The 23,088-nt window shown below is 43.2% G+C and overlaps 1 protein-coding gene across 1 annotated transcript in view; it reads right to left on the bottom strand.

Annotated features, from left to right (window-relative positions):
- Positions 1 to 2,857: 2,857 nt before the first annotated feature.
- The window catches only part of LOC143299996 (cortactin-binding protein 2-like), a 48,721-nt gene continuing 28,490 nt past the window's right edge, over positions 2,858 to 23,088 (bottom strand). The window contains exons 11-23 of the mRNA XM_076613551.1: positions 22,842 to 23,051; positions 22,006 to 22,123; positions 20,401 to 20,709; positions 18,429 to 18,524; positions 16,435 to 16,511; positions 14,681 to 14,767; positions 13,143 to 13,242; positions 10,479 to 10,625; positions 9,826 to 9,901; positions 7,068 to 7,364; positions 5,646 to 5,815; positions 4,390 to 4,672; positions 2,858 to 3,616 (exon numbers count right to left, since the gene is read on the bottom strand). Of these exons, the coding sequence (XP_076469666.1) occupies positions 2,869 to 3,616; positions 4,390 to 4,672; positions 5,646 to 5,815; positions 7,068 to 7,364; positions 9,826 to 9,901; positions 10,479 to 10,625; positions 13,143 to 13,242; positions 14,681 to 14,767; positions 16,435 to 16,511; positions 18,429 to 18,524; positions 20,401 to 20,709; positions 22,006 to 22,123; positions 22,842 to 23,051 (2,718 nt within the window). The 3' untranslated portion in view covers positions 2,858 to 2,868. The remainder of the gene's footprint in view (positions 3,617 to 4,389; positions 4,673 to 5,645; positions 5,816 to 7,067; positions 7,365 to 9,825; positions 9,902 to 10,478; positions 10,626 to 13,142; positions 13,243 to 14,680; positions 14,768 to 16,434; positions 16,512 to 18,428; positions 18,525 to 20,400; positions 20,710 to 22,005; positions 22,124 to 22,841; positions 23,052 to 23,088) is intronic.

Below are 23,088 nucleotides of genomic sequence, written 5' to 3'. Positions count from 1 at the left end.
CCCTCCCCGCAAAAAGTTCTGAACTGATGAATAACAACTGATATGAAATTCATGAACCAAAGTATATGATATCACAGGTCACTGAGTTGTTCGATAGATCTAAAACACCACCACCGTAACGTACAACTCAAAGTTAGCCATAAACCAGCACTGTTCCAGTTAAGCAGGAAAAACTTAAACAACACTCTGTGAGCTCCTGAAGAGTCAGATAGTCATGGAAAATAGTGGGCAAGGGGAGGGCGTGGAGTGGAGTGATCGACTAACTCTTTTGAGACAGCTAAAAAACCACAAAAAAGTTGTTTATGTTATCTGGTAATCAACTGAAAATGTAAGAAAAAGCACAAAAAAAAACAAAAAAAACAACCTCATACACACAAACTAGAAAAACACAAAGGAATCCAACAACCTCAAAACTGTGTATCATGATCTATGCACACACACACACATGCACACACACAAACACATGCACATGCATGCTGTCACATATCACATATGTTCACGCACCACACCAACACTGAGAATATCCCATTACAGTTGTTCTCTGTTCTTAATGGTCGTCATTCTGTCACCGTCTCTTTGTTCACTCTTCATCCAGGCATCAGAGAAATTGCCCTCACAGTTATGTCCCTTGCTAATCAGACACAAGTGACCTTGACAATTTGTCTCCAATTCCGCTTGTTGTTTTTTGTGGCAACTTTGTTCGTTCTTCCTTGATCCATATATATTATAGACAGTTTAAATGCATTTTGAAAAAAAGATTATTAATCCGTTGTTCTTCAGATCTAATCAAAAAGTTCATGTTGTATTTTGAAACGTTGTACCATTATGACTACATAAAAAAACCCAAAATATAATGATTTCAATAACACTACAATAATCTCACATATGCAAATACACACACAACCACACATATAAAACTGCAATATATTCATACAAAATATCCACACATGGACAAACGCATGTACATGTGTTTGTCCATGTGTTACTGGGTTGGCAAAGATTTCCACATGGGTGTGTGTGTGCGCGTCTGCATGCATATATATGTTTATGTGTGCATCCATGCACATGCATGCATATGTGTAAGTGTGCATGTGTACGTACAAGTATAAACATCTGCAAAGAGAAGTTCACAAGCATCTGAAAGTTGAGTGTGGAGAATCGGTACAACTAGATCACAAAAGTTCACAAGCATCTGACAGTTGACTGTGGGGAATATTGCCACAAAGGCCTGGTCAACTGACCAGTCGTGAATAAAGAGAATATCCTTCCAGTTATCTGCGCTAAACATCGAATTTCGTTTCCAAAAATCAAATCATAAATGTTTGATTAGTACATGGCGTTCATTCAATATCCTGTATATCTTTTCAATTTCAATATTTGCGATATAATATTTTTTTATGGAATAAAAAAAAGAAAAGAAAAGAAAACCAAAATAACTGTCCCTGTCGCTGGACTCTGACCTTTGATATTCTGAAAAGTGAAAAGAAAACATAAAGATGGTAAACGATCAAGCCAAGTGTGTAGGTAAATAGCTGGTTATAATGGACACAACAGCTCTCAAGTAATGGCCAGTCACAACAACTACACCCACGCGGTATGCACTGAAAGTATTCTAACTTGCAACACAGTTCATGGACCCAAAACAAGAGAAACATACTCAAAAGAAGACCTCAAAATTTGCTCACTGATTTATCATTCTTATAATTCTTTACATGATAAAAAATATCAACCATGTGTCACACAAATTTACTCTCCATGTTGAAAGCACCCCAAAAATATAATATAGTCACAATCAGTTGGCCAAACTGCAAAAAGAAAAAAAAAAAAAAAAAAAAAAGAAGAAAAATAATCTTCAGAAGATCAGTTTCACACCATTTACCATTCTTACTGCTGTTCACTCTCTCTACTGAAAAAGTATTTACTCATTTTTTCCTGGAAAAGATGGCTCAATAAACCGGCTTACAAGATATGTCCAGAGGAAATACAACTTGCAAGACAATCACAAAATAGACCCCCCCCCTCCACTACCCTCCCCCTGAAAAGAAAACCCCCCAAAAAAACGTCCACATGATTTGTTCATCACAGGGAACAATCCCACACTGTCATCAAATGAATCAATTCATCAACATGAAAGAACATCGCTAACAAACCTTATCTAACCATGGGAGATCTGCTGATGACTTTTAGAGTCAACAAACATTAGGTGTCATGCAAACAATGGACCCACCTGTACATTCTGCACAGTAAAATACATACATGTAGCTCTCAGCTTACCAACCAAAACCATACGATGCAAATCGGCCATGTGAAGGCACGCTAAGATTCATCACAATGTCTTTATCTGACGGCGCCTCTGTATCATTCTTGACTGGAGCGAACATTTTAACACCTTCTGTGTGGTAACAAGTTCAGTGCACCTCTCTGTTCACTGCTGACACTTCACAAAGTCAAAAATCTTAAATGAAGTACTGTTCAATATGTTTCCATTGCAGACACTTCACAGAATCAAAACTTAAAGTGAAGCACTGGTCTTGTGTCACATTCACTGCGGACACTTCACAAACTCAAAATCGAAAGTCAAGCATTGTTCAGGTACATTTCCATTGCAGACATTTCAAAAAACATCAAAACTTATAGTGAAGCACAGTTCTAGTGTCACTTTCACTCCCAGACATTTCACAACTTCTGACACTTCACAAAGCCAAAACTGAAAGTGAAGCAGTGTTCAAGTACCATTTTTCACTGCCGACACTTCACAGAGAGTCAAATCTTGAGAAAGTGACAGCAGCTATAACACTGGTTTCACACTATCAAACAGCAGAAAGACAAAAATAGCTCGGTGGCTGATACACCTGCACACACCATCACTCACACTCTACCAGCCGCCTCCTGGCCACTGTAGCTGGGCACCACCACCACTGAAGCAGGGCCTACTGTCTGTGTGGACAGTGTCTGCACACCGCTCGAGTCTGGTCCACCACCACCCCCACCACTATCCGACACTGTGGATGGTGGGGACAGAACCGACGATTCCAACGATGACGACGACGATGATGATGATGCCGACGACTTGTCAAAGAACTTGAAAGAAACCAGGCTGGACTTGGGCGTGCTGAGGGAGAAGGAGAAGGGGTTCGGGGACAGAGATTTGCTCGAGTAAAGCCCGCTGGGGGAAATGTTCTCCGAGGACCGCGACTTTTTGTGCTGGTGGTGGTGATGGTGATGATGATGATAGTGATGATGGTACGATGACGACGACAGACGACCTGGTAGGTGTAAAGGACTGACACGTCCGCTCTTTCCCTCAAACCCAGCAATGGGGCTGGGCAAGGAGGAGGAGGAGGAGGAGGGGGAGGTCTTGAATGAGTTGGACAGGGAGAGAATTTTCGAGGATCGAACCTCCAGCTTGGGCACCTTGGCGTGGTGCGACAGGGTCATGGGAGTTGCTGCCGCCGAACCCTGGCCTGTGGACTGCAGCAGGTGGCGCCGCCGCTGCTCTTCCTCTTCCTCCTGCTGCTCGAGGCGGCGGGCGGCCTTGTTCATACTGGACTCGGACAGGCTGCGGCGCTTGATGTTACTGCCAGTGTACAGCTCCAAGGAGCGCCCTCTCTCCTCCCTAGGGGGGTGACACACGCACACACGCACACACACACACAGTGTTGCTTTTTGTAGAAGAGGTACAGCTTTGTGAGACAAGGTTTATGGTTAGGTTTTCAGGGAACTGAGGTGGGGTGGTGAGTATGGGGATGGGGGGCGTAAAGAGTTGGGCGCAATGTTAAATGTGTTTTGAATCTCATGTCACAGACACACTGACAGGTAAGCACAAAGTTAACTGTGTTTTGAATCTTCTGTTACTAATACACTAGCAGATAATTACTGTCTGGGAGAGGAGGGTGGGGGTGGGGCTGGGGGTTCAGACAGGACTGATGAGTGTTTGTGTGTGTGTGTGTGTGTGTGTGTGCGCGCGCGTGTGTGTGCGTGTGTGTGAGTGTGTGTGTGTGAGTGTGTGTGTGTGTGAATGTGTGTGTGTGTGTGTGTGTGTGTGTGTGTGTGTGTGTGTGTGTGTGTGAGTGTGAATGTGTGTGTGTGTGTGTGAATGTGTGTGTGTGTGTGTGTGTGTGTGTGTGTGTGAGTGTGTGTGTGTGAGTGTGAATGTGTGTGTGTGTGAATGTGTGTGTGTGTGTGTGTGTGTGTGTGTGTGTGTGTGTGTGTGTGTGCCTTGTCCATGTACAAACATATCAAAACTCAGATCCAAGCATCAAAAATGTGTAACTACAGATACTACAACCATTCCTACCAGCCTGTAACACTTTCCAACACATCAGCAATTTCACCTGCGACCCCACACAACTACCACAGTCATCACCCGTCTTTCCAACCACTACTCACCTGTGCTTATTCGGCGTTCTGTTCCCAGGGGTGGCAGAGGCCTGGCGGTTCTGTCCTCTGCTTGTGGTGACACTGAGCCGTGCTGTCGACGCTCCAGCCGAGGACAGAGAGGTGGCACCACCACCTTCCCTCTCCGGCTCCGAGCGATGAGCCGTTTTGACCTGACGACCTGTCAGCTGCGACATGACCCCGCCGCTGGATTCCCGCCTATCCCCTCTGTCCGACTTGAAGGGAAGGTCAAGCTCGTTGCTGCCGCTGAAGCCCTGAAGGTAGACCTCTTTTTCTGTGCATAGGGAATGAGGGAGTGAAGCATAAAAGAATAAAATATCAATGTATATAAAATGATATAACTGTTTTAAAATGTTTATACGTGCAGTTTATGTGAGGGTGAAGCATAAAAGAATAAAATATCAATGCATGTAAAGTGACATAATGTAACACATGCAGAGGCAGTCTTCTTTTTCTGCACACAGGAGTGGAGGGTGAACGATCCACTTTGATAGGAAAACATCCCTGAAAGCAGAGTATGGCTGCCTACATGGCAGGTAAATAAGGTCATACACATAAAAGCCCACCCGTGTATGTACGAGTGAACGTGGAAGTTGCAGCCCATGAACGCAGAAGAAGAAGATAGGAAAATGAATACACTTGCAGACTCTCCCCCCCCTCCCCGCAAAAAATAACAACCCCCAAAAAACAACAAACAAAAGAAAAAACAAAAAAAACGTGTGGTGCTGCACTGTAGAAATGCACTCTCCCTGGAGAGAGCAGTCCAAATTTTACCCAGAGAAATCTGTTGTGACAACGAGTAGGCCTAATACAATATAAAATAATGATCCCAGGGGGGTGGGGGTGGGGGTGGGATAAAACAAAATGGTGCAAACCTTGAATGGGACAGAACAGGACAATGGAGCATTGCATGGGGAGGGGGTCAGGGGGGACAAAACAAAATGGTGCAAACCTTGAATGGGACAGAACAGGACAGGACAGGACAGGACAATGGAGCATTGCATAGAGGAGGGGGTTATGGGGGACAAAACAAAATGTTGTGAACCTTGAATGGGACAGGACAGGACAGGACAGGGCAGGGCAGGGCTGGACAGGACAGAGCAGGGCAGGACAGGGCATGGCAGGACAGGACAGGACAGGACAGGACAGGACAGGGCAGGGCTGGACAGGACAAAGGACCATTCCATAAATTCCCTAGGGGAGGGACGGGGACTAGGAGGGAACAACAAACGAAATATGGTGCCCACCTTTAAGTGGGAGAGGGCAGGACAGCACGATGGAGCGCTGCATGAGGACATAGAGGGCGGTGTTGGCCACCTTCTGCTGCCCCCCCGTCCCCGCCTCGCTGCCCGTTCCCTTCTTCACTGCCTCGCGCACCTGCTGGGCGATCGTCGAGTTCCACAGCTCCTGCACCCACCTGCACAGCACCAGACAGGTTATCCCTTTAATTAACCACAAAGAGATGGGCACAATTTAAAGGGATTTTTTCCTCCCCCCCCCCCCCTTAAAAAATTATGTTTAATCTAACGTATTTCTTGTGACCCACTGGTGCAGATTCCAGCAGGGGCCTGATTCCTGTCCTGTGCAAAATATCACTCCGCTCAGGTGGAGGAATTGAAAGGAGCTATGGCTAGTGACCTCCCTCAGTATATTACCTCCCTTCTGCGTGACAATGCATCGCCTTTCCTCCCCCCCACTCCCCTCTCTAACCCCTCCTTTTTCAGCAACTATCTTCCATTCCTGGAACCTGTGCATCCAAGCAACTAGATTTTTTTTTTTTGCATTTCCTATCTTTCTAAACATTTTCATTTCAATACATGCGTCCTGTGTTCACACAAACAGTTAGCAGACAATCACCGTCATTCATTCTAGCTTGCTCCAATACGCAAAGCCAAATACTAAATACTGATGCTATTTTGATCAATTAACCCAACCAGCTGAACATTTTTGTTATTCATTCTCACCTGCTTCAATATGCAAAGCAAAAAACTAAATACTGATGCTATTTCGATCAATTAACCCAAGCAGCTGAATATTTCCATCACTCACTCTAACTTGCTCCAATACGCAAAGCCAAGAAATAAATGCTGATGCTATTTCGATCAATAACGCCAACCAGCTGAACAATTCTGTCAACGCACACACACGCACACACAGCAAGGATGATGAGAAAATAAATTTGAACACTCAGCACACTATCAGTCACTCTAACATGCTTCAATACCTGAAAGCCAAAATATTAAAGCTATTTCATTCCATGACCCCACCAGCTGAATAATTTTGTCAACACACACAAACATACAGAGCAAGGATGATCAGAAAATAATGTTGAACACTCAGTCACTCTCAACTTGCTTCAATATTGAAAGCCAAAATATCAAACCCATTTCGATCGATGATCCCGCCAGCTGAACAATTTCATCAACACACATACACACCATACACAAACAACCCCACACGCACATCCCCTCACCCAACCCCCACACATGCCCCCCCCCCCCTTTCCCCCCACACACACACATGCGTGCCCCCCAATCCCCAATCCCCCCCCCCCCCACACGCACACATAACATACACACCCAACAAGAAACATCCCCCCCATACAACCACTCCTCCTCACACACGCACACTCAACAATCCCCCCCCCACCCCCTCCCTCACACACTCACTGCAGGATAAGCTGAGGGCTCTTCCTCTCCAGGGGGCACTTGAAGAAGGAGCAGGGGCCCAGCACCACGTCAGGCAGCCCCAGCTTCCCCAGGCTGTCGTTCAGACGCTGCCAGATGCAGATGATCCACTCCGTCGCCCGCAGCAGGGGGTCGTCCGCCGCCGGCAGACGGCCGTTACCCAGGTGATAGAGGCGCCGCAGGAAGTGCCGGGCCAGCAGGTTTCGCAGCGGCTCCGCGTCGTGGCGGAAGTGGACCCAGCGGAACCGCTGCTGCACGTGGAGCTCGATGCCTGTCGACCTGCACGCAAGGGCTGAGCAGTTAAAGCGTTGGATTTCTCAATCTGAGGGTTTTGGTTCGACGCCTGTCAACCTGCACGCAAGGGCTGAGCCGTTAAAGCGTTGAATTTTCAATCAGAGGGTTTTGGTTGGATGCCTGTCAACCTGCATGTAACAGCTGAGTGGTTAAAGCATTGAATTTTCAATCTGAGGTTCCTGGGTTTTTACGTTAATCTTGGTGATGGCTCCAGGTGGGCAAAGGGTGGAGATTTTTCTGATCTTCCCAGGTCAACATATGTGCAGACCTGCTTGTGCCTGAAGCCCCTTCGTGTGTATATGCACACAGAAGATCAAATACGCACGTTAAAGTTCCTGTGATCCATGCCAGCGTTCAATAGGTTATGGAAACAAGAACATACCCACCATGCACACAAAAGGAAAATGGCTGCCTATGTGGTGGGGGCAAATAAACAAAATGGTCATACATGTAAAATGTTACATGTCTGTATGTGTATATGTGTGCAAGACAGAAACCTGACTGAATGACACTGGAAACAAATGATGAGCGCCCAGTGGCCGCTGTCGGTCAGCTCTACCCACGTAGGCAGCCTGTTGTATTGTTTGTAAAGTGCTTAGACCTTGGTCCCCGACTGGGATCAGGCGCTGTATATTTATGTATCCAAATCATCATCATCATCATCATGACAATGAACACACAGAGGTGCTGCTGGGTATTAGCCAGCTGACAACACTAGTTCTCTCTCTTCATATTTTTCATGTTAAAAAAAAAAATCAAGTAAGTATACGCTGTGAATAACGCACACAGTCATTACTACCGTCAGCCCACTCTAGCTAACAATTAATCATAATTTTCAGGTCATTAATCACACAAGTATGTGAAAGACATGGCTAAATTGTACAACTGCCCCCTAAACTCCCTTAAAAAAAAAAAAAGAAAAAAAAAAGACAGAAGATGCAGTCTTCCTGGTTCATATGTAATCCCTGCGAAACAATTCCTGGTTCATATGTAATCCCTGCGAAACAATTCCTGGTTCATATGTAATCCCTGCGAAACAATCTAACCAACAGTACAGAAAAGATGGAATTGTTTTCTTTCCAGTACACTACTTTCAGTTTGACAAATGAGTGTTCGTTGATCTGACTGACATATGAATGTTCACTGAACTGATTGTTTGAACTGGCTAACAAATGATTGCTTGTTGAACTGGCTGACAAATGAGTGTTCACTGAACTGACTGTTCGCTGAACTGGCTGACAAATGATCATTTGTTGAACTGGTTGACAAATGAGTGTTGTTGAACTGGCTGACAAATGAGTGTTTACTGAACTGATTGTTTGTTGAACTGGCTGACAAATGAGTGTTGTTGAACTGACTGACAAATGAGTGTTTGTTGAACTGGCTGACAAATGAGTGCTCACTGAACTGATTGTTGAACTGGCTGACAAATGAGTGTTTGTTGAACTGAGTGTTTGTTGAACCGGCTGACAAATGAGTGTTTGTTGAACTGAGTGTTTGTTGAACCGGCTGACAAATGAGTGTTTGTTGAACTGAGTGTTTGTTGAACTGGATGACAAATGAGTGTTTGTTGAACGGAGTCTTTGTTGAACTGGCTGACAAATGAGTGTTTGTTGAACTGAGTGTTTGTTGAACCGGCTGACAAATGAGTGTTTGTTGAACTGAGTCTTTGCTGAACTGGCTGACAAATGAGTGCTGTTGAACTGGCTGACAAATGAGTGCTGTTGAACTGGATGACAAATGAGTGTTCATTGAACTGAGTGTTCGTTGAACTGGCTGACAAATGAGTGTTTGTTGAACTGAGTGTTTGTTGAACCAGCTGACAAATGAGTGTTTGTTGAACTGAGTCTTTGCTGAACTGGCTGACAAATGAGTGCTGTTGAACTGGCTGACGAATGAGTGCTGTTGAACTGGATGACAAATGAGTGTTCATTGAACTGAGTGTTCGTTGAACTGGCTGACAAATGAGTGTCTGTTAAACTGATTGACAAGTTGACAATGTAATGTTTGTTGAACTGATAGTTGTGTGCTGGAAACAGAACTGTGTAATGTGGCATGCAGGATGCTTTCATCACCTTAGTTTTGGCAGCCACAATCTCTAATTTTAGGAAGGAAATGTGGAGGAGGACATTCTTGCCAAGCGAGCCAAGAAGCACAGTCAGTCTGGAGGCAATGCTGTCGATAACAGTGTCCACAACTACAACTATCATCACAGCAACACTTCAATCATCTGATTCTCAGCACACACATACACACAAATCATATCAGGCGTGGGTGGGTGGGTGGGTGCGTGAGTGCGTGCGTGCAGGCGTGTGTGAGTCTTTTATTATGTGTGTAAGTGCATGCATGTGTCAGTGCATGCATGTGTGCTTGCACGCCTGCATTGGCAGCTCGTGCTACACAAAATGTGCTTGTGCATTTATGTGCGTGCTAAAGTGTGACCAACCTGGAGCGATTCAGTGTCGCCAAAATGCAGAAATTTTCAGGGAAATAGAACTTCTGTCCATTGCCATTTACATGTTCTGCAACACAAACAACACTTCGGTTAGACTCAGCTGCTTCTACACCCCTGACTGCAGGAAGCCTGCATAGCAGTGATACAAGAAACTTCAGTTTGAAGCATGAAATTTAGGAACCAAGCATGAATAGGGAAGTACTAATGACTTAAGGCATGGGTGGGGTGGGGTGGGGTGGGGTGGGGGTATGGATTTTCATCTAAAATCACAATTGTGGATAGACGCTAAACAAAAGAACGAACAAAACACACACACTCACACACACACGGAGAGAGACAGAGACACAAACACACACACTCACAACACACAAAACACCCACACCCAACACAACACACACCAAACACCCACACACAAACACGCCCTCACACACATATCACAAAACACACAAACACAAACATACCACAACACTCTCACACGCCACAACACAACACCCACACACCACAACAAACACCATAAAACACATACCAACAACACAAACACAACACACACACCAGAACACACCACACAAACACATCCTCACACACACACCCACACACATACTTTCACCCACCCACCCACCCACACACCCACCCTGCATACTGACCCATGAGACAGAAGGCGTGCTGCTTGCCGCGCTGTGCCAGGCGGTCCAGGAGGGGCCCAAACAGGTCCGCCATGTTCACCTTCTCCAGGTTGTCCAGGATCAGGGTCGGGGTCAGGGGGCAGCTTTGGTCCACAGGCAGTAAACAATCTGTCAACCATCGCACCACACTGCCTGTGTCAACTGTCCCTTGTTACTGCTTATGATGACCAAACTGCCTGTAAAATGTCCCGTCTTATGATGACCCAACTGCCTGTAAAATGTCCCGTCTTATGATGACCAAACTGCCTGTAAAATGTCCCATCTTATGATGACCAAACTGCCTGAAAAATGTCCCATCTTATGATGACCTAACTGCCTGAAAAATGTCCCATCTTATGACGACCAAACTGCCTGTAAAATGTCCATCTTATGATGACCAAACTGCCTGAAAAATGTCCCATCTTATGATGACCCAACTGGCCGTAAAATGTCCATCTAATGATGACCCAACTGCCTGAAAAATGTCCCATCTTATGACGACCAAACTGCCTGTAAAATGTCCCATCTTATGATGACCCAACTGCCTGAAAAATGTCCCATCTTATGACGACCAAACTGCCTGTAAAATGTCCCATCTTATGATGACCCAACTGGCCGTAAAATGTCCACCTTATGATGACCCAACTGCCTGAAAAATGTCCATCTTATGATGACCCAACTGCCTGTAAAATGTCCATCTTATGATGACCCAACTGGCCGTAAAATGTCCATCTTATGATGACCCAACTGCCTGTAAAATGTCCATCTTATGATGACCAAACTGCCTGTAAAATGTCCCATCTTATGATGACCCAAGTGGCTGTAAAATGTCCATCTTATGATGACCCAACTGCCCGTAAAATGTCCCATCTTATGATGACCCAACTGGCTGTAAAATGTCCCATCTTATGATGACCCAACTGGCTGTAAAATGTCCATCTTATGATGACCCAACTGGTTGTAAAATGTCCATCTTATGATGACCCAACTGCCTGTAAAATGTCCATCTTATGATGACCAAACTGCCTGTAAAATGTCCATCTTATAATGACCCAACTGGCCGTAAAATGTCCATCTTATAATGACCCAACTGGCCGTAAAATATCCATCTTATGATGACCAAACTGGCTGTCAAATATAAATCATTTCTACTTCTTCGTTCATGGGCTGCAACGCCCACGTTCACTTGTATGTACACAAGTGGGCTTTTATGTGTGTGACCATTTTCACCCCGCCATGCAGGCAGCCATACTTTGTTTTTGGGGGTAATCATTACTGCTTGTGATGACCCAGCTGCCTGTCAACTGTCTATCATCACTGATTATGATGACCAAACTGCCTGTCAACTGTCTATCATCACTGATTATGATGACCAAACTGCCTGTCAACTGTCTATCATCACTGATTATGATGACCAAACTGCCTGTCAACTGTCTGTCATTACTGATTATGATGACCAAACTGCCTGTCAACTGTCTGTCATTACTGATTATGATGACCAAACTGCCTGTTAATAGTGGAGTGATGGCCTAGAGGTAACGCGTCCACCTTGGAAGAGAGAGAATCTGAGTGTGCTGGTTCAAATCTCGGCTCAGCCGCCGATATTTTCTCCCCCTCCACGAGACCTTGAGTGGTGATCTGGACGCTAGTCATTCGGATGAGATGATAAACCAAGATCCCGCATGCAGCATGCACTTAGCGCATGTAAAAGAACCCATGGCAACAAAAGTTCCTGGCAAAATTCTGTAGAAAAATCCACTGCGATAGGAAAAACAAATAAAATTGCACGCAGGAAAAAAAAAAGGGGGGGGGGGGGGGGGGGTACTGTAGTGTTGTGACAAGCTCTCCCTGGGGAGAGCAGCCCGAATTTCACACAGAGAAATCTGGTTGTGATAAAAAGAAATACAAATACAAATGCAAATTTGTACAAATACAAATACAAAACTGTCTATCATCAGTGCTTATGATGACCCAACTGCCTGTTAACTGTCAATAATTACTGCTAACGATGACCCAACTGAATGTAAGTCTGTCCATCGTTACTGCTTATATGACCACGTCAAATGGAAATGAATGCTTGTGTAAGGAAATAAAAGAAATAAAAAGAACCAGTCCGAAAATACTGGCTTTTCTCCAAATCACTTTGGACAGAATAAGCTAGAAAAATAGAGTGAGGAGACAGACTAGGGCAGAAGGTGAGAAAACATTGAGATGGGTTAAAACATTTGTCCTATTGTTGTCAGCGTTGATGTGCAAGCCTGAGAATAAGCCCCCCTCCCTTTCCAAACAAACAAACAAAAAAAACCAACAAAAAACAACAACAACCTCCCCCCCCCCCCCAACAAAGAAACACAAAAAACCCACTATAAGAGTACCTAACCATCACCATGGCACCATAACCTAATCTATCAATCAGTTTCTTAGCATCTGGTTTCGTTTAGTTTTCCAGCCCACTTTACAAAAACACCTACTGGCCAAATCACAAGGTTGTGATGAATTAAATTTTGTTTGTGTTTTCTTTACTTGTGAGATTACTATACTCTTTTTTTTTTCTCTCTCTGTGTTATATTTGTGTTTGTGTTTTCATTACTAGTAAGTTTACTATGAAAAAAAAAAATCACCTGTTCTCTGTTTCACCTTACTTACCTTTTTGTTTGAGGTAGGTAATGAGATCATCATGCGAGGTTTTGCCCGATAACTTGAGCTGGTAAACGGCTGGCTTCTCTCCCTTGGCCTTCTGCTTGACCTAAAAATATATATTAACAACTTCAGTACATGTAGTGAGAATCATCGATCAATCTGTTCTTTTAAAAATTTTTTGTTTTAATCAACTTTTTTTCAGGGTCAAGGTGGACACATTTTCATCAGTGCAATTTTATATCAACAGACATTATACTTAGCAACAGCATAGAATTATGGACACTTTGCTTAGCTAATTTGCGTTAAGCAAGGTAAAGTCTCACATATTGTTTTCTATAAAAAAACAACAACAACCCCAACATATGGAGTATCTTACGTATCATCAATCAGTCTTTGTATCTGTAGCCACCCTGTCATGTGAAGCAAATGTACAAACTTGATACTTGAAACACACACACATGAATAGAGTCAGGGACTGCATGAAGGCAGACTTAGATTTTTGCAACATTACCAGTTGGCTGAAAATTCAAGTCAGTTTTGTAATTTAACGATACTGTTTGCTTAAAACAAAAAGTTATATCTACAGTTCAGTATTGTTTTAGATGTGGTCATATCAGGCTGATTAATACCCTGTTTATACTAGCTCATAAATGTAGGGTTTTGCCACCAGTAGAACAAAATTAAAGATTAATGCATCAGTTTAAAAATTTTCATCGGAACAACTCTCTGTAACTTTTCACAATTTAAGTATAATGATACATGATGTATCTTTCTAAACATTTTTTTTAAACAACCTTTTCACATCATGTAATTCATCATCGGGGGAAAATGGAAGACAAAAAAGATATGACAAAGAATTAAAGCAAAAATAAAAACATGATTAAACCAACAGTAAAGTGTGGTAACTCTGTCACATTTGTTCTCCTGGCCTGACTGTTGATCAGTTTCGTGATGAAACGTAACAAGTGTAAAGTGTGGTAACTCTGTCACATTTGTTCTCCTGGCCTCATTGTTGATCAGTTTTGTGATGAAACGTAACAAGTGTAAAGTGCGGTAACTCTGTCACATTTGTTCTCCTGGCCTGACTGTTGATCAGTTTCGTGATGAAAGGTAACAAGTGTAAAGTGTGGTAACTCTGGTCACATTTGTTCTCCTGGCCTGACTGTTGATCAGTTTCGTGATGAAACGTAACAAGTGTAAAGTGTGGTAACTCTGGTCACATTTGTTCTCCTGGCCTGACTGTTGATCAGTTTCGTGATGAAACGTAACAAGTGTAAAGTGTGGTAACTCTGTCACATTTGTTCTCCTGGCCTGACTGTTGATCAGTTTCGTGATGAAACGTAACAAGTGTAAAGTGTGGTAACTCTGTCACATTTGTTCTCCTGGCCTGACTGTTGATCAGTTTCGTGATGAAACGTAACAAGTGTAAAGTGCGGTAACTCTGTCACATTTGTTCTCCTGGCCTGACTGTTGATCAGTTTCGTGATGAAACGTAACAAACTACTAAACGTAACAAACTACGAAGTAGTTAACCAAACACTCACGGCCAGGCACTGGGCTAGACGCTGGACAAGGTAGGACTTCCCACTGTTCACTGGACCGTGGAACACCACGCTCTTGTACTGGTCAAGCTTTGGCACACAGTTTTATAAAGAAAAATAAAAGCATCCGAATCGATGGACATACAAGTTATAACGATGATGATAATTATAGTATTGTGAATTTATGTTGTGCCTATTCTTTGAATTGGGCTCAGGGTGCTTTATAAAAACAGGTAAAGAGACATATACACACACACACATGAAACACACATGTACACATGCATAAAATGTGTACTTATCCTTTAAAAAGGGCTTATTAAGGCGCTTTACAAAAACAGGTAAATAAGACACACACACACACACACACACACACACACACACACACAGACGAGAAGTGCATCATTATAAAAACGGAGTGGTGCAGTAGTTTTCCATATCAATTAAACAAAAGAAGAGAATTTGGGGGGGGGGGGGAAGAACGGAATGAAGTGGAAGAAGAAGATCTTCAGAGGGAGTTGTTGGTTCCAGACAGATGGGCCATGAAAAGAGGACAGAACAATGACCAAAAGACAGACAGATGAGACATGAAGCAATGTGCAAGCAAACACACACTCAAACACTACATATGCATATCCACGCATACACACACAACAACAACAACAACAACACTGTACTGCTCGTTTACTGTATAATCCAGACTATAACTATTCGGCAATGCCTTTCTCCTTGACTTCTACCCATGCGTCTTACGATACAGCGTGCCTAATGTCTGGTTACAAATCTGCTGAAACACTGTGTCAGGCACTTGAGACAGGAAGGTCAGACAGATGGGGAGAAAGCGAGTGAGAGAGAGAGATAATCCGCGTGTGTGGGGTGGGTGGGGGGTGGGTGGGTGCGGGTGTGTGCTGATTATCTGGTTGCGGTTTTCCGCAATTTATCTTTATTCTTATCTGTCTATTATAATCAATGTGCAGTATAGTAGGCTATGTTTATAATTATATTCAAATAATGTTTCTTAATTCTTTCTGTTTTTACATTAAGAATACTAGTTATTACCTGCAGTGTGTGGATGTATGTATGAAACGGTGTATGTGATATTTTTTACATTTGTATCTTCGTAATATTCGTAAAAGCTGTTGTTGACTTTTACAGTTATGGTCCCCATGTTGTTTACTTGTCTATGTTGTGATAATGCACCTGACCAAATTTCTCCAGTTGGAGATAATAAAGTTATTCTTATCTTCTTTTCTTATCTTATCTTATCTTATAGAAAAGAATGGCAAGAGAGAGACTGGAACAAAGAGTTCACAGAGAGAACTCACAACTCAGAACTCAGAACCCTTTAATGTCAATAGTTTAACAGCCCTAATGACATGAGGGTACAATCACAACAACAACAAAATAGTTTTAAAAAAAGAAAAAAAAAGAAAGAAAGATGAAAACGACAAATTATACAATATGTGAAAATCAATCGATACATAATTATTTACCATCCGATTTACATTTGTGATGAGAGAAGATCACAATATATGATTTTATCTGTAGAAGAGGACAAAAAGTTCTTCATACATAGCAGCCTACACAAATTCAATTTCTCTATGAACAACAGTTAGTGTTATTTGTAATTTTTCTTTGAAGGTTATATACTTCAGCAACATATGTTGCAAGTGACTGGATTGAATTCGAGAGAGAGAGAGAGAGAGAGAGAGAGAGAGACACACACACACACACACACAAGAGTCAGAGAAAGAGCTCACCAGTCGCAAGTAATCCTGCAGCACAGACACAGGGTGTAGGATGTCAAACGCTATGAGCTCACAGAAATTGTCCGTATCTGCAACAGGAAATTAAACACTAATTTTGTACCTCATCATTCCTTGTGGCTGCCTTCACCTCTACGCTCCATCTCGCTCTCTACGATCGGCTTCGGACCAACTCTGTTTACGCATACCCAGATTCAAACACTCCACTGTTGGGCGCCGTTCTTCCTCTGTCTCTGGACCTTGCATTTGGAATGAACTTCCTCTTTCACTTCGTCAGGTCGCCGCACTCAGCTCTTTCAAGTCTGGACTTAAAACCCACCCCTTCACAAGACAGCCTCCCTTCCCTGCCTCTTCCTTGTCTTCAGTTTTAGAGTTATGCATGCGTGTGAATGAGTGGTGTGAAAGCGCTTAGATTTGTCTCTGCACAAGATTCAGTGCTATATAAATACTATCATAATAATCATTATTATATCCATTTTTTTTTTGTTCAACGGTTTCCAGTTCCAGTTTCAAGGAGGTGTCAAGATGTGTGCTACTGATTCATGTGTTGCCCATGAACTTCAAAAAAAAAAAAAAAAAAAGAAAAAGAAAAGAAAAGAAAATAATGTAAGCAAATTATTTCACCTGTAATGACCAAAGTGCACACAAAGGTCATGCATGCTTCACCGTCTTCCCACCAAACCCTTTGTATCAAAGTGCCACACTACCTTTGTGAATGCGATCACCATTCATCCAATTCTATGCTTATAGTTTTGATTAAAAAATATTCCTCATGTCCTTCGACAAATTAAAAAAACAAACAACCCCCCCAAAAAAAACAACAAAAAAACATACAAACAAACAAAAAAAAAAAAAAAAGGTTTTGAACAGTTCCAATTTTCAAGAAGGTATGAAAGCATACTCCCCCCCTCCCATCCCCCCAACCCCCACTGAGATTTCTTTAATGTATTTTTTTTATTCAAATCGTCATTTAATGTCACAGTAAGTTTGTTGTGGTGCTCCATGACCTGCATGCAACTGAGGCCCCCCAAAAAAAGAAAAGAAAGAAAAAAGAAAAAAAGTTTGATGTGCACAGTTGAATTGGACATTTGTTGCAGCTGTTCGATGCTTAAAAGTTCTTTTAGTTTATTGTATCATCATCATTTTCTGGGGGTGGGGGGGTTAATCCTGCAAAACCAGCCCCCTCTCCCACACACACACATACTTACTGACACACATGAATTTATCCTTGACCACCCTTAACCCCCATCCCACCTCATTATCACCTCCCTGCCCCCCTCCCCTTCCCCCATCTAATATCACTTCAGTGGAAAGACATGAAAAACTGAAGACTTCTACTACAGCTTTAACCCCTTTCCTCCCGAGCATTCAGTACACACACACACACACAAACAACATTGGAAACCATCAACACTCTTAGAGTCAAGGATATGAAAAGTTAATCAGACCCTGCTGGAGTCTGCACCAGTGGGTCACGGTTAAGTATGTGTAATTGAAGAAAAGTTTAAAACAATCTACGATGGCTTGAAAAAAACATCTCTATGTGGAAATGATTCCAGCCTCACTTTTACCCAGTTGACCATTTGCTAGATCTAAAATCCAAAACCATCTTTTAAATAAAAAAACCCCCACAAAACAAAGTACACTTATTCGGGCTTAGTAAGTGGTGTCCTAAGTACGTTAAAACAGAACAGGCACCACTGAACACCACCGAAGTGACTCAGCAGCAGTGCAGGGTCTCCTCTGGTGTGTGGCCTCCTGGCGACCTAACATCGATGGTTCCCTGTGGACTGCCGACGCCAGAACTGCGACGGACGAACCCGGGTGTGGCTGTGTATTGGGGAATCTAAATGAGCGGCGTGGGAGTAATGCCACTGAAACGGTGCAGATGATGGGGCAGCAAAAAACAAAAAAAAAAAAACAAAAAACCAAAAAAAAAAAGTACACTTATTCCATCACAAAAGAGTTTTAAAAACCCAAACACCCACCGTCAATAATGATGGCCACTTTCTTGTCGGTGTTGTTGCTGGCGATGCTGTAAGGGGGCTTCTCGGTCTGCATTCCTGGAGTCCAGCGGTAAAATCCTGCCCACACAGAAGAAGAAAATGAGAACACTGCAGCAAGCCAAAAGCAATCATTTCACATTCTAATTTCTCTTGCAGACAACTTCAAATTTGAAAAATATTTCAGTCATCCTTAGATCACTTTTTTTTTTTTTTTTTTTTTTGTCTATCGGTAAAATCCTGCCCACACAGAAGAAAATGGGAACACTGCAGCAAGCCAAAAGCAATCATTTCACATTCTAATTTCTCTTGCAGACAACTTCAAATTTGAAAAATATTTTAAAGTCATTCTTAGATCACATTTTTTTTTTTTTTTTTTTTTTTTTTGTCTACTGGTAAAATCCTGCCCACACAGAAGAAGAAAATGGGTACACTGCAGCAGCCAAAAGCAATCATTTCACATTCTAATTTCTCTTGCAGACAACCTTAAATTTGAAATATGAAAAATATTTCAAAGTCATTCTTAGATCACATAATTTTTTTTTTTTTTTTTTGTCTTCCAGTAAAATCCTGCCCAAACAAAAGCAGAAAATGGAAACACTGCAACTGCAGCGGTCAAAAGGAATCATTTTACATTCTGTTTTCTCTTGCAGAAAACTTCATATCAAAAAACATTTCAAAATTATTCTTAGATAACAGAAATCTTTTTTCTTTCTTAAACATCATTATATATCATCATTTTTATCAAGGAAGCAAAGGTATACAGTCTGTCTGTCATCTAGTAAATGATCATTCAATAGCTCGTCCTTGTGTTTAGCAGGTGATGATATGTCAGGGTTATATATATGTATAGACTGAGTGTGTATGCATGTCTTTCACAATTTTCAGTTTCAAGGTATCGAAACACTGATCCATATACGCTACACCACATCTCAAGTGCTTGAGATCAACACTGAGTCCTGGGAGGACCTTGCAGATGACCGCAACAGATGGAGAAGCACTCTCAAGAATCAGCTACGGATTGGTGAGGACAAACTGTCAGCTGCTGCAGCAGAAAAGCGAGCTCGCAGAAAAGGACGGCAGCCGACAGACCAGCATCAGCTTACACATGTGATCGCTGCGACAGAGACTGTCTCTCTCGCATCGGTCTCTACAGTCACAGGCGACGCTGCTTGGTCCAAGCAGACAGCCCAATTAGACATTAGGTCGGATATGCTCTATCCATGGTCAGCCATGACCGAAGGAGGCCTACTACTACTACTACACCACATCTGCTAAAAAAACCCAGACAAACAAACAACAAGAACAAATGACAAGAGAAGCAGAAGCCTGGCTAAAGCATAAAGGCAACATGGTGGTCAGGCCTTCACATCCTACTCTAGGTTTCTATAAAACTTTCTTTCTTTTTACAGGAGAAAGAAATAAAATAATTAAGCGAAATTAACAAATAAGTACACAGATTTAAATATCATAAAAAAAAGTAGACAGATCAAAATATGATAAATGACAGATACACAGAAGACAAAACAACTGGAGTAAATAGAAGAAGGATAATATAAGAAGAAAACTGGGCCAGAGTTTAGCAAACTTGTACGCACTCACACATGTGTCCAGTCAAACAAGCATGCATGCAAATGCACACGTCACACACACACACACACACAAGACTCACACACACATAAACAAACATGCAAATGTACACACTCACACACACACACACACACATAACTCTGAGTGTGGGGCTGGTAAGAAATGATAGACAACTCATCACATTTATATGTTTTTAACACCCCCCCCCCCCCCACCCCCCAAAAAAAAGCAACACCCCCCCCGAAAAAAACAACAAACAAAATCAAACTCCAACAATTTCCAAGCTAAAAAACCCAGGCTGTCTTCCCCCCCTCACCTCCTCTGCCCCCCCTAACCCCCGACCCCACCACCCACCACACCCACCCACCCATTTCAAACATGTTGACGCGCGACATGGAGATGCCCAGGGAGAAGTGCCCGTCTCGCCCTCCCGCCTCGCTCTCCGCCCGCTGCAGGCGTCGCGTCCTCAGCCCTTGGTCCAGCTGCGACAGGAAAAGGGAGAGAACCCCTCGCAGCTGCTCCTCCAGCTGCCGCCACGAGCAGGTCGCGCCGACCTCCGTGTGGCCGATGCGCGTGCAGCTGACGGTGGCTCCCTCCAGCTGCGTTTTCAGCTCCACCATCAGGCTGACGGTGGCTGCCATGCTGCTACTGCTGCTGCTGCTTCCACTCTGCTCTCCTGTGAAATGGATGCGAAGTTGTAGTTTGTACGTCAGAAGAAGAAAGTGAAAGTGAAGAGGAAATGGTGGGGAACAGTTATTCTACATATATCACCGTGCTTTTTACACAGGCGCTAAGAGAAAGTGAAGAGAAAACAGTGAAAGAATTATCAAAAACATTCTCACAGTACTTTTACACAGGCGCAAGGAGAAATAAACGAGAAAAATGGTGAAACAATTATTTACATACATCACGGCTCTTTAACACAGCTGCAAGGAGAAAGTGAAGAGAAAACAATGAAAGAACTATTCAAAACATCATCACTGTACTTTTACACAGGCGCAAGGAGAAAGTGAAGAGAACATGGGGGAACGATTACCGTAAAGTTCGGTCTATAAGCCGCGACTTTTTACTCCAGCTTCAACCTCTGCAGCTTATACAATGATGCGGCTTATTTGAGGATTTTAACGATCCCGGGAGAGTTACGTTCTCATCTATTCTTAGCTGCCCTTCAACTCACCAAAATCATGATTTCTGTCCATGAATTTTTGAATGAGCTTCAGGATAGTGTGCTAACTGTTCACGTTTTATAAATCAAATCTGCACACATCAAAGCCTTCAGATCAGCATTCAGTTCTACTCTGCTCAAGCGTACACCCTCATCATGCCGAAAACGCAACGTTATGCCTATGATGCAGCCTTCAAATTGAAGGCGATCGACCTAGCAGACGACAGTGCAAGTGACGAACCAGCAGTGACCTCCACCTTCATGTTTATGAAGTAAAAGCGAGGCTGAAGTCAGTGACAAGATGGTGGAGGAAGCTGTGCTGGTTCTCTTCAACTCAGACACTGAAGACGAAGATTTCAGTGGATTCAGTGAGCAGGATGACGTTGAATAAATGTGACTATCCCTAAATTATGGATCTTATTTTTGTTGTGTTTATTTATTATTTTTTTGTGGCACTAGCAGTATTTTCGCTTACTTTTCTTTGTGTTGTTCCCGCTTGTGTTTATTTCATAACCTACAGTATTGACAGCTTTTCTGTAGTATCAGTATGTGTTCTGGTACCGGAAATAAGTGCAGCTTATAAGCCAGTGCGGCTTATGTATGTATAAAGTTCAATTTTTTCCAAAATTTAGTGGGTGCAGCTTATATACCGGTGCGCTCAATAGACTGAACTTTACGGTATTCACATACATCACAGCGCTTTTACACAGACGCAAAGGGAAAGTGACACGTGCACACCCTAACACTGCAACACACTCACACACATACACATTCCAAGCCAGGAGAGTTTAACTGTGCCTCACTGACCTAAGTGGGACAGCAGAGCTCTACAGGACGGAGAGGCCACAGCGAGCACAGAGCGACCCTGACCATCCTCTGCCGTCAGGTCCAGTGACAGGTGCTCCAGCAACACACGCAGGCAGGCCTGCACAAACAGAGGCACACAACTTTTTCATTTGTTTTATTTATTTAAAAAAAAGAAAAAAGAAATTATTTTACTTTGGTTGAGAGATCTATGTGTGTGTGTGTAAAAAAAAAAAAGAAAAAAAAAAAAAAAAAGAAAAGAAAAGAAAAAAGGCAGAATGTTCTGATGAATGATTTAGTTCAGAGACTGACTTGAAAAAAACATGTGTGTGTTTCTGTGTGTTAGTATGTCAACACAATTATTATGGTATATACATATATACATAGATACATACTATACGGTTTTCCTGTTCAAAACACATTTCTCCACCTACCAGCACATACCTACTTTGCACCACTCACAAATGTTGACAGACAGAAAGACACACACACACCACACCACATAATCACACATACAGACAGACAGACAGACAGAAACACATAGTGACATACAAACAACACATACTCTTACCCCCCCCCCCCTCCACTAACCCCCACACCTCACCTCACCCACCCACCCACAAAAACATAACACACACACACACACACACACACCAACACCAAACATTCTGACACACACATACGAACAACACACAAACAACACACACACACACACACAACAGCAACAAACACTTTGACACTCACATACACACAACACAACACAACCTACACCCATCCACCCACCCACACACCCATCTAAACACCACACACCCCCACCTCTACCCACACCCACCACCAACCTCAGACTGAAGCTGAGCCGCGCCGTGAGCCAGCGTGGAGCCAGGGGTCAGACCGACCTGGAGACAGGCCAGGGGGGAAGGGGAGGGAGGAGGAGGAGGAGCGTCCCTGCTGCCGGCAGTGGTGACGGAGGGGGGCAGTCGCTCCAGCAGACACTGCAGGATGTCGGGCCGATCACGCCACACTGCATAGTGCACTGCTGTCAGACCGTCCTGCAACAGTGACGACAGTGGCAGCACAGTCCACTTG

The sequence above is a fragment of the Babylonia areolata genome, chromosome 25 (assembly GCF_041734735.1).
Source record: "Babylonia areolata isolate BAREFJ2019XMU chromosome 25, ASM4173473v1, whole genome shotgun sequence".
Lineage (NCBI taxonomy): Eukaryota > Metazoa > Mollusca > Gastropoda > Neogastropoda > Buccinidae > Babylonia > Babylonia areolata.
This window is presented reverse-complemented; position numbering and strand designations above follow the sequence as displayed.